General features: G+C 38.7%; 1 protein-coding gene across 9 annotated transcripts in view; it reads right to left on the minus strand.

Annotated features, from left to right (window-relative positions):
- The window catches only part of C9H11orf65 (chromosome 9 C11orf65 homolog), an 88,160-nt gene that overhangs the window by 26,348 nt on the left and 44,689 nt on the right, over positions 1-17,123 (minus strand). For 5 of the 9 annotated variants that reach the window (XR_014815183.1, XM_013979358.3, XM_084975961.1 and 2 more), the window contains exon 3: positions 16,003-16,095. The exons of the other annotated variants lie outside the window; for them this stretch is intronic. Coding sequence is in view for 4 of the 5 variants with exons in the window: in XM_013979358.3 (XP_013834812.1) it covers positions 16,003-16,095 (93 nt within the window). In the remaining variant the exon portion in view is untranslated. The remainder of the gene's footprint in view (positions 1-16,002; positions 16,096-17,123) is intronic. 9 annotated transcript variants of the gene reach the window in all.

A 17,123-nucleotide genomic window follows, 5' to 3' on the forward strand; every position in this document is an offset into this window, starting at 1 on the left:
TTCCTAGTCGGATTTGTTAACCACTGAGCCACCACGGGAACTCCAGCTTAATTCTTTATCCTTCTACCACCTGCAGATTCAATTGAGGGTTGGGGGTAGGTTGTGTATTTGAGGAATGACTTTGTTTCCTAAGTTTATGGGAGATTATATTTATTTAAATAATGCTATTTAAAGTAGACTGAGATTAGTTGTAAATGTCCAATGAAAACTCTTAAGAAAACCAAAAAAAAGTAAACAATGAAATATAATTTATATGCTAAGAGAGGAGGGAAAATATAATAATACAAAATGCTCAATTAAAATCTGAAGAAGGCACAGAGTTTCCATCATGGCTCAGCAAGTTAAGGAGCCAACGTTGTCTCTGTGAGGATGCAGGTTCAATTCCTGGCCTCACTTAGTAGGTTAAGGATCTAGCATTGCCTCAAGCTGTGGTATAGGTCATAGACGTGGTTCAAATTCAGTGTTGTCATGACTGTGGTGTAGGCCCCGGGTGTAACTCCAATTCAAACCCTAGCCTGGGAACTTCCATATATCACAGGTGTGGTTGTAAAAAGAAAAAAAAAAACTGAATAAGGCAGAAAAAGGGTGTAAGACAGAAAAAGAAACAAAAGAACAAGTGCAACAAATAGCAAACTGTAATGAATATGGTAGCTATCAATCAAAAATATATCCATAATTACTTTAAATGTCAATGGAATAAATATACCAATTAAAAAGCAGAGACTCTTAGAGTGGATACAAAAAATTAGACCCAACCATATGTTGTCTACAAAAAAAAAAAAAAACCCACTTTAAATATGAAGATACAGAAATGTTAAAAGAAAGGGGATGGAAAAAGATAAAGCATATTAACTAATACTAAACAATGAAAGATAACAAGCAATATTAATTTCATGCAAAGCCAAATTCAGAGCAAGGAAAATTATCAGAGATGAAGAGGGGCATTACATGATGATAAAGTGGTCAATCTTCTATGAAGACACAATAATCCCTAATGTGTATGCACCTAACAATGAAGCATAGAAATATGTAAAGAAAAAACTTACAGAACTGCAAAGAGAACTAGAGGAATCCACTATTATTGCTGGAGAATTTAACATCACTCTATTGATTATCATGGAAAAATCATTTGGGTAACATATATCTGATAAAAGGCTAATTTTCAAAATATACAAAGAACCATTAAAACTAAACAAGATGAAAACTTAATTTAAGAAATGGGTGGAGTTCCCGTCGTGGCGCAGTAGTTAACGAATCCGACTAGGAACCATGAGGTTGCAGGTTCGATCCCTGCCCTTGCTCAGTGGGTTAAGGATCTGGCGTTGCCGTGAGCTGTGGTGTAGGTTGCAGACGTGGCTCGGATCCCGCATTGCTGTGGCTCTGGCGTAGGCCAGTGGCTACAGCTCCGATTCGACCCCTAGCCTGGGAACCTCCATATGCCATGGGAGCGGCCCAAGAAATAGCAAAAAGACAAAAAAAAAAAGAAATGGGCAAAAGATATGAAGAGCTACCTCACCAAAGAAGACATAGCTAATTAGCAAATAAAAAGATGATCAACATTATATGTCATAAGGAAATTATAGAGTAATACAATGAGGTATTTCTACATACTATGAGAATAGCTAATATCTAAAACACTGATGAGACTTGGGGTTACCAAGGGGGAAGGGGAGAGAGTGGGATGGACTGGAAGTCTGGGGTTAAGAGATGCAAACCACTGCATTTGGTGTGGAAAAGCAATGAGATCCTGCTGTATATAGCACAGGGAACTAGATCTAGTGACTTGTGATGGAACATGATGGAGAATAATGCGAGAAAAAGAAAATATATATATATATATATGAGACCGGACACTTTGCTGTACAGTAGAAATTGACAGAAGACTGTAATCCAACTATAATGGAAAAAATAAAAATCATTAAAAAAATAAATAAGGAGTTCCCATTGTGGTGCAGTGGAAACAAATCCAACTAGGAACCGTGAGGTTGTGGGTTTGTTACCTGGCCTCGCTCAGTGGGTTAAGGATCCAGCATTGCCATGAACTGTGGTATAGGTTGCAGACACAGCTCAGATCTGGCACTGCTGTGGCTGTGGTGTAAGCCAGGAGCTGTAGCTCTAACTAGATCCCAGCCTGGGAACCTCCATGTGCTGTGGGTGCGGCCCTCAAAAGACAGTAAGTAAGTAAGTACGTTAAGTAAGTAAATAAATAGATAAATAAATAAAACACTGATGATACCAAGTACTAATGAGGATGCAGAGCAACAGGAACTCTCAATAGAGAAAAAGAGTACAAGAACCAAAATATATGTCAATTTAATATGATTTTTACCAGTTGAATATACTTGTTGCAATATCTTGAATAAGCATAAAAGAATGGTAACAGAGAGAAGGAAATGTAACAATAAAAATAATAAGCCCAGGAGTGCCCACTGTGGTGCAGCAGAAATGAATCTGACTAGTAACCATGAAGTTGCAGGTTCGATTCCTGGGCTCACTCAGTTGGTTAAGGATTCAGCACTGCGTGGGCTGTGGTGTAGGTCACAGACCTGGCTCAGATCCTGTGTTGCTGTGGCTGGCATCTGTAGCTCTAATTCAACCCCTAGCCTGGGTACCTCCATATGCCATAAGTGTGGCCCTAAAAAGAAAAAAAAAAAAAAAAAAAGCCCAAAATCAAGGCAAGAAAATATTTTTTAAAAGATCGTAGAAAATTTGAGACTTTATATAGAAAGTAAAAGAATATATATAAGTCCTAGAGAGTGATCAAGATGGTGGAGTGGTAGGACGTGAAGCACACCTTCTCCCATAAATAACCAAAAAGAATGATTCTCACAGAATATCTGCTGAATATTGGCAGAAGACCTCAGGCTTCTGAAAGGGCAAGAAAATCTCCATGAAAATGGGTAGGACACATTTAAAAACAAAAGAAAGAGAAAGGAATTGGGATGCGACATATGACCCTAATTTCTCTTTCTGATCTTTCGTTGTTAGTATATTTAAATGCAGTCAAGTTCTGTGTACCAATTTTGTATCTTGCAACTTTACCCAATTCATTGATGAGCTCTAACCATTTTCTGGTAGCGTCTTTACGATTTTCTATAGTGTCATATCATCTGCAAACGGTGATACTTTTACTTCTTCCTTTCCAATTTGGATTCCATTTATTTATTTTTCTTCTCTGATTGCTGTGGCTAAGACCTCCAAGGCTATGTTGAACTGTAGTAGTGAGAGTGGACATCCTTGTCTTACTCCTGATCGTAGCAGGAATTCTTTCAGCTTTTCACCGTTGAGAATGTTAGCTGTGAGTCTGTCATATAGGGCATTTATTATGTTGAGGGAGGTCCCCTCTACGCCCACTTTCTGAAGCATTTTTATCAGAAATGGGTGTTGGATTTTGTCAAAGGCTTTTTCTGCATCTATTGAGAGGATCATGTGGTTTTTATTCTTCAGTTTGTTAATGTGGTGTATCACACTGATTGGTTTGCAGATATTGAAAAATCCTTGCACCCCTGGGATAAATCCCACTAGATCATAGTGCACCATGTTTTAATGTTATCTCTTGTGATTTGATGACTATCTTTAATGTTGTGTTTGGATTGTTTTTTTTCTTCTTTTTTTTTTTTTTTTTTGTTTTGCTTTTTAGGGCCACACCCGCAGCATATGGAGGTTCCCAGGCTAGGGGTCAAATCAGCTGCAGCTGCCGGCCCATGCCATAGCCACAGCAACACCAGATCCAAGCTGTGTCTGCAACCTATACCACAGCTCATGGCAACGCTGGATCCTTTACCCACTGAGCAGGACCAGGGCAGACTGCTTTTTCTATTTGTGTGTGTATGTATCTACTGTAGATTTTTGGTTTGCAGTTATCATGAAGTTTTGATATAGAAGTCTATATATGTACAAGATTAAGTTGTTGGTCTCTTAATTGCAAATACATCTCCAGCATCCTGCATTTGTACCCTCTCTTCTTCTTACAATTTCTTGTTTCGGTAGCATATTTATGTGTGGATGATTTCCTACCTTTACTCTATGTGTGCTTTTACTGGTGAGCCTTGTCATTTGTAATATTTTTGTTTCTAGTGGTGGCCTTTTCTTTTCCACCTATTGAAATTCCTTTAGTATTCGTTGTAAAGCTAGTTTAGTGGTGCTGAATTCTCTTAGCTTTTGCTTGTCTGTAAAGCTTTTGATTTCGCCTTAAAATCTGATGAGAGTTTTGCTGAGTAATCTTGGCTGGAGGGTTTTTTTTTTCCTTTCATCCCTTTAAGTAAGTATATCATGCCACTCCCTACCAGTGTATAGAACTTCTGCTGAAAAATCAGCCTGATAACCTTATCAGGGTTCCCTTGATTCCCTCATCAGGGTTGTTTCTTTTCCCTAGCTTGCTTTCAATATTTTCTCTTTGTCTTTAATTTTGGTCAGTTTAATTAATGTGTGTCTCTCAGGGTGTTCCTCCTGGAGTTTATTTTATATGGTATTCATTGTGCTTCCTGGATTTGAGTGAATGATTCCTTCCCCATATTAGGGAAGTTTATGACTATTATCTCTTCAAATATTTTCTCTGGTCCTTTCTCTCTCTCTTCTCTTTCTGGCACCACTGTAAGACAGATATTGGTGCATTTAAAGTTACCCCATATTTCTCTTAGACTGCCTTCATTTCTTTTAAATCTTTCTTCTTTTTTCTGTTCTGTTTCAGTGATTTCCACCAGCCTGTCTTCCACCTCACTTATTTTTCTTCTTCCTTCTGTATTCTGCTGTTGCTTCCTTCTAGTGAATTTTTATTTCAGTTACTGAATTTTGCACCTCTGCTTGCTTAATCTCTAAGTCTTCTATTTCTTTGTTCAATGTTTCTTGAAATTTATCAAACTTCACTTCTAGTTTATTTCCCAGATCTTGAATCATCTTTAGTATCACTAAAGTCTTTTTCATGGAGGTTGGTAATCTCCATATCACTTAGCTGTTTTTCTGGGGTTTTTTCTTATCCTTTTATCTGAGTCATAACTCTCTGCCTTTTCATTTTGTATACATTTTTTTGGTGTGGGCTCCTTTTTTCAAATAATAGGGTTGTAGCTTCCCTCGCTTCTGGTGTCTGTGCTCCTTGTTGCTGAAGGACAGTTCAGAAGCTTGCCACAGGCTTCCCGATGGGAGAGACTGGTGGAGCTGATTCTTATCCCAATGTGGGTGGATCTTTATCTCTGGCTATGATTAGAGGTGGCTGTGTGCCTGGGGGGGTTCTTTAAGCAGCCTGTTTGCTGATGGGTAGGGCTGTGTTCCCACCTAGTTTGTTGTTTGGCCTGGGGCTTCTCAGCCCTGATGGGTGGGACCAGATTTTTCCAAAACGGCCACCTCTAGAGGAGTTCAGGCTGATGGTTCTTCCCAAGACCTTTGCCTCCAATGTTGTTCCCCTACAATGAGTCACAGCTACCACTGTTTTCCCAGGAGATCCTCCAAGAACTACAGGCAGGTCTGACCCAGATTCCTATGGAGTCTCTGCTTTGCCCTGGGACCCAGTGCACACGAAAGCCTGTGTATGCCTTTCAAGAGTGGTGTCTCTGTTTCCCCCAGTCCTGTGGAGCTCCTGTGCACAAGCCCCGCTGGCCCTCAAGGCCAAATGCTCCAGGGGCTCCTCCTCCCAATGCCACATCCTCAGTCATGGGAACCCAACGTGGTGCTTGGAACTCCCATTTCCATGGGTGAGCCTCTATGATATAGTTACTTTCCAGTCTGTGGGCCATCCACCCAGTGGGTATCAGGTTGCTTATATCACCCTTCCTACCATCTTGACATGGCCTCCTCTTTGTCTTTTGGAATAGGATAACTTTTTGATAGTTTTCAGTCTATTTTGTTGAAAGTTGTTTAGCAGTTGGTTGTAATTTTGCTGTTTTCATGAGAGAAGATGAGCTGCAGTCCTTCTACTCCACCATTAATCTGAATTTGTAATTTTAAAACTTTCTACAAACAAAAGTCCAGGACCAGATGGCTTCACAGACACATTCTACCAAACATATGAAGAAGAACTTAACCTGATTAATTTCAAACTCTTCCAGAATATTGAAGGGTAGGGCACACTCCCAAAGCCATTCCATGAAGTCACCATCACCCAGATATCAAAACCAGACACCACCAAAAAAGAAAACTATAGAGCAATATCTTTGATGACTACAGATGCAAAAATTCTCAACCAATTATTAGCAACCAACACATAACACAAATTATATAAGACAACGAAGTGTGGCATCTGTCCTAAGTTCACAAGGATGGTTCTACATATGCAAATCAATCAATATAATACACCAATTATACAAAAGAAAGACAAAAACTACTTGATTATCTCAACAGATGTAGAAAAAGCATTTCACAAAATTCAGTATCCAGTCATGATTAAAAAGCTCTTACCAAAGTTGGTATAAAGGTCACCCACAAAAGAAAAGTCAAAAGCCACATGATCATCTCAATAGATGCAGAGAAAGCATGTCACAAAGTACAACATCCATTCATGATCAAAACTCTTACCAAAGTGGGTATAGAGGGAACATTCCTTAATATAATAAAAGCCATTTACGATAAACCCACAGCAAATATAATACTCAATGGAGAAAAGCTGAAAGCCTTCCCACTAAAATTTGGAACAGGACAAGGATGCCCATTCTTACCACTGCTATTCAACACAGTACTGGAAGTCCTAGTCTCAGCAATCAGACAAACAAAAGAAATAAAAGGCATCCAAATAGGAAGAGAAGAGGTAAAACTGTCACTATATGCAGATGACATGATACTATACATAGAAAACCCTAAGGACTCAACCCAAAAACTACTTGAACTGATCAACAAATTCAGCAAAGTAGAAGGATATAAGATTAACATTCAGAAATCAGTCACATTTCTGTATACTAACAATGAAATATTAGAAAAGGAATACAAAAATACAGTACCTTTTAAAATTGCACCCCAAAAAATCAAATACCTGGGAATACACCTGACCAAGGAGGTTAAAGATTTATATGCTGAGAACTATAAAACATTAATCAAGGAAATTAAAGAGGATTCAAGAAAATGGAAAGATATTCCACACTCCTGGGTTGGAAAAATTAATCTTGTAAAAATGTCCATACTACCCAAAGCAATCCACAGTTTCAATGCAATCCCTATCAAATTACCTGTGACTTTTTTCACAGAACTAGGACAAACAATCCAAAAATTTACATGGAACCACAAAAGACCCAGAATTGCCAAAGCAATTCTAAGGAACAAATCCCAAGCAGGAGGCATAACTCTCCCAGACTTCAGGCAATATCACAAAGCCACAGTCATCAAGACAGTGTGGGGCGGAAAAAAAAAAAGGAGTTCCTCTCGTGGAGCAGTGGACTAGGAACCATGAGGTTGCAGGTTTGATCCCTGGCCTTGCCCAGTGGGTTAAAGATCTGGCGTTGCCGTGAGCTGTGGTGTAGGTCACAGATGCAGCTCGGATCCCGGGATCTGGTGTAGGCCGGCGTCTACAGCTTCAATAGGACCACTAGCCTGGGAACCTCCATATGCCATGGGTGTGGCCCTAGAAAAGCAAAAAAGACCAAAAAAAAAAAAAAAAAAGAAGATAGTGTGGTACTGGTACCAAAACAGACATACAGACCAATGGAACAGAATAGAGAATCCAGAAATAAACCCAGACATCTATGGTCAACTAATCTTTAACAATGGAGGCAAGAACATAAAATGGGAAAAAGACAGTGTTTTCAGCAAGTACTGCTGGGAAACCTGGACAGCTACATGCAAAACAATGAAACTAGAACACACCCTCACCCCATGCACCAAAATAAACTTGAAATGGCTGAAAGACTTAAATATAAGACAAGACACCATGGAACTCCTGGAAGAGAACATAGGGAAACATCAACCTGACATCAACCTTATAAATATTTTCTCAGGTCAGTCTCCCAAAGCAACAGAAATAAAAGCAAAAATAAACCAATGGGACCTAATCAAACGGACAAGAAAACAAAAAGACAACTTACAGAATGGAAGAAAATAGTTTCAAATGATGCAACAGACAAGGGTTTAATCTCCAGAATATACAAGAAACTTACAAAACTCAACAGCAAAAAAGCCAACAACCCAAGGGAAAAATGGGAAAAAGATCTGAATAGACATTTTTCCAAGGAAGATGTACAGATGGCCAACAAGCACATGACACAATGCTCAACATCCCTGATTATTAGAGACATACAAATCAAAACTACCACAAGATACCACCTCACACCAGTCAGAATGGCCAGCATTAATAAGTCCACAAATAACAAATGCTGGAGGGGGTGTGGAGAAAAGGGAACCCTCCTGCACTGTTGGTGGGAATACAGCTGGTACAACCACTATGGAGAACAGTACGGAGGTTCCTTAGAAATCTACACATAGAACTACCATATGACCCAGCAATCCCAGTCTTGGGCATATATCTGGACAAAACTCTACTTAAAAGAGACACATGCACCCGCATGTTCATTGCAGCACTATTCACAATAGCCAAGACATGGAAGCAACCCAAATGTCCATCAACAGATGATTGGATTAGGAAGATGTGGTATATATACACAATGGAATACTACTCACCATAAAAAAGAATGACATAATGCCATTTGCAGCAACATGGATGGAACTAGACACTCTCATACTGAGTGAAGTCAGAAAGAGAACAACAAATACCATATGATATCACTTATATCTGGAATCTAATATATGGCACAAATGAATCTTTCCACAGAAAAAGAAAATCATGGACTTGGAGAATAGACCTGTGGTTGCCGAGGGGGAGGGGGAGGGAGTGGGGTGGATTGGGAGCTTGGGGTTAATAGATGCAAACTATTGCCTTTGGAATGGATTAGCAATGAGATCCTGCTGTGTAGCACTGGGAACTATGTCTAGTCACTTATGATGGAGCATGATAATGTGAGAAAATAGAGTGTGTACATGTATGTGTAACTGGGTTACCATGCTGTACAGTAGGAAAAAAATTGTATTGGGGAAATAACAATAAAAAAAAAACCTGAAAAAAAAATAATAATGCCTTTTTAAAATTATATTCTCTAAACCAGCTATAATGAAAAACAACTAAAAATCATTACATAAAAATAATAAATAAATACATAAATAAGTAAGTAAAATTACACCCTCAAAATACTTAGGAATAAACCTGACCAAGGATGTGAAAGACTTATACATGAAAGTTCTTATATTGAGAACTATAAACCATTAATAAAGGAAATTAAAGACAATTAAAAAAAAATGGAATCCCATGTTTTTGGATTGGAAGATTAATACTGTTAAAATGGCCATACTACCCAAAGCAACCTACAGATTTAATGTGCTCCCTATCAAATTACCCATGACATTTTTCACAGAACCAGAACAAATACTCCCAAAATTTATATGAAACCATAAGAGACCAAGAATTTCCAAAACAATCCTGGGGGGCAAGGGGAGGCAGCAGGCATAACCCTCCCAGATTTCAGACAATACTACAAAGCTACAATAATTAAAATGGTGTGGTACTGGCACAAAAACAAATAGATCAATGGAACAGAATAGAGAGCCCAGAAATAAACCTACACATCTACAGTCAATTAATCTTTGATAAAGGAGGCAAGAATATACAATGAAAATAAGACAGTTTCCTCAGGAAGCGGTGTTGGGAAATTTAGAGAGCAGCATGTAAATGACTGAAGTTAAAACACACCCTCGGAGTTCCCGTCGTGGCGCAGTGGTTAACTAATCCGACTAGGAACCATGAGGTTGCGGGTTTGGTCCCTGCCCTTGCTCAGTGGGTTAAGGATCCGGCGTTGCCGTGAGCTGTGGTGTAGGTTGCAGACGCGGCTCGGATCCCGCGTTGCTGTGGCTCTGGCGTAGGCCGGCGGCTACAGCTCCGATTAGACCCCTAGCCTGGGAACCTCCATATGCCACAGGAGTGGCCCAATGAAATAGCAAAAAGACAAAAAAACAAAACAAAACAAAAAAAACACACCCTCATATGATGCACAAAAATAAACTCAAAATTGCCTAAAGACCTAAACATAAGACAAGACACCATGAAACTCCTAGAAGAAAACGTAGACAAAACATTTTCTGACATAAATCATACAATTATTTTCTTAGGACAGTCTCCCAAGGCAACAGAATAAAAGCAAAAACAAATGGGACCTCACCAAACATATAAACTTCCGCACAGCAAAGGAAACCATAATCAAAACAAAAAGACAATCTAGAGAATGGGAGAAGGTATCACAAATGATGTGGCTGACAAGAGCTTAATTTCCAAAATACACAAGCAGCTTATACAACTTTACAACAAAAAATCAATAAACCCAATCAAAAAATGGGCTGAAAACCTATATAAACATTTCTCCAAAAGTGAAATAAAGATGGCCAATGGGCACATAAAAACATTGTTAATTATTAGAGAAATGCAAATCAAAACTGCAATGAGGTACCACCTCTTCCTGGTCAGAATGGCCATCATAAAAATGTCTACAAATAACAATGCAGAACAGATGTGGAAGAAAGGGAACACTCCTGTACTGCTGTAGGAATGTAAGTTGGTACAGCCACTATGGAAAATAATATGTAGGTTCCTCAGAAAGCTAAAAACAGAATTAGCGTATGACCCAGCAACCCCACTTATGGGCATATATCTGGAAAAATCTATAATTCAAAAAGATATACGCATCCCTATGCTCATTGGCTCAATATTCACAACAGCCAAGACATGGAAGTAACCTAAATGTCCATCAACAGATGAATGAATTAGGAAGATACGGTACATATATACAATGGACTACTACTCAGCCATAAGAAAGAATGAAATAATTTTGCAGCAACATGGACACAACTACAGATGATCATATTAAGTGAAGTTAAGTCGGAAAGAGAAAGACAAATACCATATGATATCACTTATATGTGGAATCTATAAAATATGACACATACATATGAAACTGAGACCGACTTGTGGTTGACATGGAGTAGGGACCTGAGTGAGGGATGGATTGGGAGGCTGGGGTTAGCAGATATAAGCTACTATACATGAAAGAGATAAACAACAAGGACCTACTGAATAACACAGGGTACTACAATCAATATCCTATGATAAACTGTAATGGAAAAGAATATTTAAAAAATAATGTGTATATATATATATATATGTATAACTGAATCACTTTGATGTGCATCAGAAATCAATACAACACTGAAAATCAACTCTACTTTGATAAAAAGAGTATTATAAGTCCTAAAATATCAGTAATTATATATGTGAATGGAGTACGTGCTCCAACAAAAGACAAAAAGGATCATACTAGATAAAAAGTATTAACTAACAATACACTGCCCACAAAATACAGTTAAAATACAGAGTCAGAATATTGAAAGGAAAATAATGGGAGGGATATATACTATATAAACAATAATGAAAAACAGTGCTGTGGCTACATTATTATTAGATTTTGGACCTTAAAGCAAAGAGTATTACTAGAGGTAAAGGGAGACACTTCGTAATAATAAAAGGTTCAATTCACAAGAAAGATAAACTGATCTTTTCCCAGGCTAGGGGTCGAATTGGAGCTATAGCCGCCGGCCTACACCAGAGCCACAGCAACTCGGGATCCGAGCCGTGTCTGCAACCTACGTCACAGCTCATGGCAATGCTGGATCCTTAACCCACTGAGCAAGGCCAGGGATCGAACCCACAACCTCATGGTTCCTAGTCGAATTCGTTAACCGCTGAGCCATGACGGGAACTCCCTAAACTGATCTTAAATTGGTTTTATGTACCTAAACTACCAGAAAAATAGACAAGGCTTTGATCATAGTGTGAGCTTTTAATACACTTCTCTCAATAACTGATAGTTCAACTAAACAAAAATAATCAGTAAGGATATGAACGATCTGATCAACACACTTAACAAATTTGACCTAGCTGACATCTATACACTATGTTCAACAACTGCAGAATACATATTCTTCTCAAGTACAGATAAATATTTATCAAAATAGACACTTAACAGAGGATTGAAAATCAGCTCAATTGAGATTGTTTATAACAAAGATAATAATAATTGCCAGATTTTTGCAAGTTTTTTTGTTTTGTTTTTGTCTTTTTAGGGTCACACCCATGGCATATGGAAGTTCCCAGGCTAGGGGTCAAACCAAAGCTGCAGCTGTCAGCCTATAAAACAGCAACGCAGGATCTGAACCTCATTTGCGACCTCTACCACAGTTCATGGCAACGCTGGATCCCTAACCCACTGATTGAGGCCAGGGATTGAACCCACATCCTCATGGATACTAGTCGGGTTTGTTACCCCTGAACCACAATGGGAATTTCCAGATGTTTGCAAGTTTAAAAATACAATTCGAAATTACCAGAAGAAATCAAAGTAGAAATTTTAAAATATTCTGAACTGAATTTGATGATGAAAATATGAAATATCAAAATATGTATGCTACAGCTAAAACTATGTACAGATAAAAATTTATATCCAAACAGACTAAAAATCAGTAAATATAGCATCCATTTTAAAAAGCTGGAAAACCATAGCAAATACAATTCAAAGAAAATACAAAGAAGGAAATAATAAACAGCAGAAAATGATGAAGTAGAAACAAAATGAACAATAGAATGAAATGACAAAGCTCAAAGTTAGTTCTTTGGAAAGATTAATAAGGGGGGGAAACTGCAGTAAGAATGGCCAAGAAAGAGAATACACAAAAAGCCAGTAGCAGGAATGAAATAAAGAGAAACTATTATTGATTCTAAGATTGTAAGATTAGAAAGATCATAAGAGGATAAGAGCTTTATACAAATAAATTTGAAAATTTAGACGAAAAAATCCAACTTCTCAAAACTAGCACAGAACAAACACAAAACATGAATAGATCTATAACTAGAAATTGAATTGGTAATTTTAAGTCTCCCCCCAAAGAAAACTTGGCACAGATGGCTGGACTGGTAGATCCTTTCCAACATTTAAGGGAGAAATAACAATCGTTTTTTAAAAATATCAAGAAAGTAAATGGAGAAGAAACATTTCCCAACTTTTTTACAATGCCAGCCAAATTTGATACCAAAATCACAGGGATGGTACAAGAAAGTAAATTATAGAACATATTCTACATGAAAGTAGGTGCAAACATTTAAGCAAAATATCAGCAAATTAAGTTCAGTAATAATTTAAAATAATTTGTCTCAACATTATGACCAAAATGTGTGTATTCAGGAGTTCCTGTTGTGGCTCAGTGGGTTAAGGATCCAACATTGTCTCTGTGAGGATGAGGGTTCAATCCCTAGTCTCGCTCAGTGTGTTAAGGATCTGATGTTGCTGCAAGCTGTGGTGCAGGTCACAGATGCAGCTTGGATCTGGTGTTGCTGTAGCTGTGGCACTGGCCTGCCAGTGAAGCTCCAATCTGATACCTAGCCTGGGAATTTCCATACGCTGCAAATGTGGCTGTTAAAAAAAAAAAAAAAAAGTGTGTATTCAGGAATGCAGGAATGCCAAGTGAGTCTAACCTTCAAAGAGAAGAATATATCAATTAAAGCAGAAAAATGTCTCATAAAATTTAACACCCATTCTTGGGATAAAAAATCAAAACAAAACTCTTTAGCCCAACAAGAATAGAAGGAAACCTTAATCAGATAAAAGATTTTTTTTTTAATTAAAAAACCCCAGGAGTTACCACTGTGTTGCAGTGGAAATGAATCTATCATCCATGAGGATCCAGTTTGATCCCTGGCCTCGCTCAGTGGGTGGGGGGATCCAGTGTTGCTGTGAGCTGTGGTGCAGGTCACAGACATGATTGTGACTTGGATCCGGAGTTGCTGTGTCTGTGGCTGTAGCCAGCAGACGTAGCTCCAATTTGACCCCTAACCTAGGAACTTCCATATGCTGTGGGCACAGCACTTAAAAAAAAGCAAAAAAATCCCTATACCACACCTTATACCTAATGGTGAAAGTGGGGGCGGGGGGGGGGGGAGCACAGAGTAAGCTTACTCTGAGTAAGAGTCCTCAAGTTTTCTCTCATGAGTAGATCTCAATAGAGGTGCCTGAAGACCTCTGCTAAATGTCTCAGTTAAAGAGGCCTAGGAGTAAAGGCACTGGGTCTATGAATGTAAATATGCCTTAGAGCATGACCAGCAAGGGGCCTGAGTCCTTGACTGGAACTCCCTTCAGAGATTGTGCACGAAGTCTAATGTGAGGTGGAGACAGCTTTTCCCTGTGAGTCCTGTCAGGTAATTGGCTTGTAATTGCCTGTGGTCTGGCCTGAAAAATCACATACAGATTTTTAAGTAGGGGCACAACTCCTCAAAAAGATGCTCAACTTCATTAGTAACAGGGAAATGCAAATTTAAAAACTGACAATATTAAGCACTGGTGAGGAGGTAGAGAACCAAGAATTCCCAAAGATTATTGATTGTGAATATAAATTAGTGTAATAACTTTGGAAAACAGTTTGGCATATCCTTTCATCCAGGAATTCCATTTCTAGGTGGCGTAGGAGCCAAAAGATATTTGTGGACATGTTGCCAGGAGACATGAATAAGAACAGTCCAGGAAGTAGCCTTCATAACAGCCTCAAACTGGAAAAAAAATCCAAATTTCAATCTACTATAGAATGAATAAATAGCAACATATTCATAAAATGAATAAAATTTAGGAACACAAACAATGTTGAATGAACAAAGCTAGACACCAAAGTATACTACAGTATTCTATTTATATGCAGTTGTATTTGTTTTTTGTTTTTCAGGGCCATACCCCCAACACATGGAAGTTCCCAGGCTAGGGGCTGAATCTGAGCTGTAGCTTCCAGCCTGCATCACAGCTCACGGCAACGCTGGATCCCCAACCACTGGATGAGGCCAGGGATCGAACCAGCATCCTCAAGGATCTAGTCGGATTTGTTTCCATTGTGCCATTACTGGAACTCCTATATGTAGTTTTAAAACAGAAAACTAAAGTATAGTGGTAGGATTCAAAAAGTGATTACTCTTTGGAAGAAGGGAGTTGGCAGAGCACTTAAAAGTAGTGGTTTGTGTTGGTGAGAATGTAAACTGGTACAGCCACTATGGAGAACAGTTTGGAGATACTTTAGACATCTATACATAGAACTTCCATATGACCCCACAATGCCACTCTTGGGCATATACCTGGACAAAACTCTACTTAAAAGAGACACATGCACCCGCATGTTCATTGCAGCACTATTCACAATAGCCAGGACATGGAAACAACCCAAATGTCCATCGACAGAGGATTGGATTTGGAAGATGTGGTATATATACACAATAGAATACTACTCAGCCATAAAAAAGAATGACATAATGCCATTTGCAGCAACATGGATGGAACTAGACAATCTCATACTGAGTGAAATGAGCCAGAAAGACAAAGACAAATACCATATGATATCACTTATAACTGGAATCTAATATCCAGCACAAATGACCATCTCCACAGAAAAGAAAATCACGGACTTGGAAAATAGACTTGTGGCTGCCTGATGGAAGAGGGAGGGAGTGGGAGGGATCGGGAGCTTGGGGTTATCAGACACAACTTAGAATAGATTTACAAGGAGATCCTACTGAGTAGCATTGAGAACTATGTCTAGATACTCATGTTGCAACAGAACAAAGGGTGGGGGGAAAAATGTATACATGTAAGGATAAGTTGATCCTCTTGCCGTACAGTGGGAAAATAAAAAAAATAAAAATAAGTAAAAAATAAATAAAATAAAAAAAATAAAAAGTAGTGGTTTGAAATATGAAAATGTTGACCTGGGTGATGGTTACACAGGGGCAAAGTTTGCCCGTGATGATTCATAAATTATAAATTTATGTTTTATTAACTTTCTACATGTGTGTAATACTTTAAAAGTTTTTTAAAAAGCAATACAAACACACTGAGTTTATAAAGTAGCCACACATTTTTAAGGGTGGGAAGAAATTGTATCAATAAATAGTGTCCTTACCTCTTTCGGATTAATGTACCTCACTATCTGGCGTGGCTCCCCTTGTCGTCTTATATTAATCAGACTTTTAAAGTGCTGGAATACAGTGATGTTCTAAAGGTTCAAACACATAAGATTTTATGGTTAAAACTAGGTTTTCTACCTCTACTTAGTTTTTTGCCTAATTAGGGCAAAATGAGTAAAAAACCATAAAATAGATTTTACATATGTAAACTAGGCTTTAGAAATATTATCCACTCAGGGTTTTCCTTGACAAGCCAGGTAATATTGGCATTATTCACACAAAGAATTTTACCCTTAAATTTGTAACTGTATCACTTCCAACTAAATAAAATATCAAAAACTTTGGTTGGGTGACTTTTATACACTCCAGAGTAATCTAGGAGAAAGACAAAATACAGCCTAGTGGTTAAGAACATTAAGTATGGCATAATATTGTTTGGGTTTAATTGTTAGTACTCACTAGCTGTGTAATCCTGAACAAATTCCTCAACTTCTATTCTCAGACTTTCATCTAAAATGATAGAACTGGAGTTCCCGTCGTGGCGCAGTGGTTAACGAATCCGACTAGGAACCATGAGGTTGCGGGTTCAGTCCCTGCCCTTGCTCAGTGGGTTAAGGATCCGGCGTTGCCATGAGCTGTGGTGTAGGTCGCAGACGTGGCTCGGATCCCGCGTTGCTGTGGCTCTGGCGTAGGCCAGTGGCTACAGCTCTGACTGGACCCCTAGCCTGGGAACCTCCATATGCCGTGGGAGCGGCCTAAGAAGTGGCAAAAAGACAAAAAGACCAAAATAAATAAATAAATAATAAAATAAAATAAAATGATAGAACTGGGAGTTCCCATCGTGGCTCAGAGGTTAACAAATCTGACTAGGAAGCATGAGGTTGTGGGTTCAATCCCTGGCCTCGCTTGGTGGGTTAAGGATCTGGTGTTGTCGTGACCTGTGGTATAGGCTGCAGATGCGGCTCGGATCTGCATTGCTATGGCTCTGGCTTAGGCCGGCGGCAACAGCTCCCATTAGACCCCTAGCCTGGGAACCTCCATATGCCACGGGTGCGGTCCTAAAAGGACAAAAGACAAAAAAAAAAAAAAAAAGAAAGAAAGAAATTCCACTGATTTA

This window comes from Sus scrofa, chromosome 9 (genome assembly GCF_054392235.1).
Source record: "Sus scrofa isolate SSC_HxYL_T2T_F1_AM1 chromosome 9, Sscrofa_HxYL_maternal_Yorkshire_Landrace_v2.0, whole genome shotgun sequence".
Classification (NCBI taxonomy): domain Eukaryota; kingdom Metazoa; phylum Chordata; class Mammalia; order Artiodactyla; family Suidae; genus Sus; species Sus scrofa.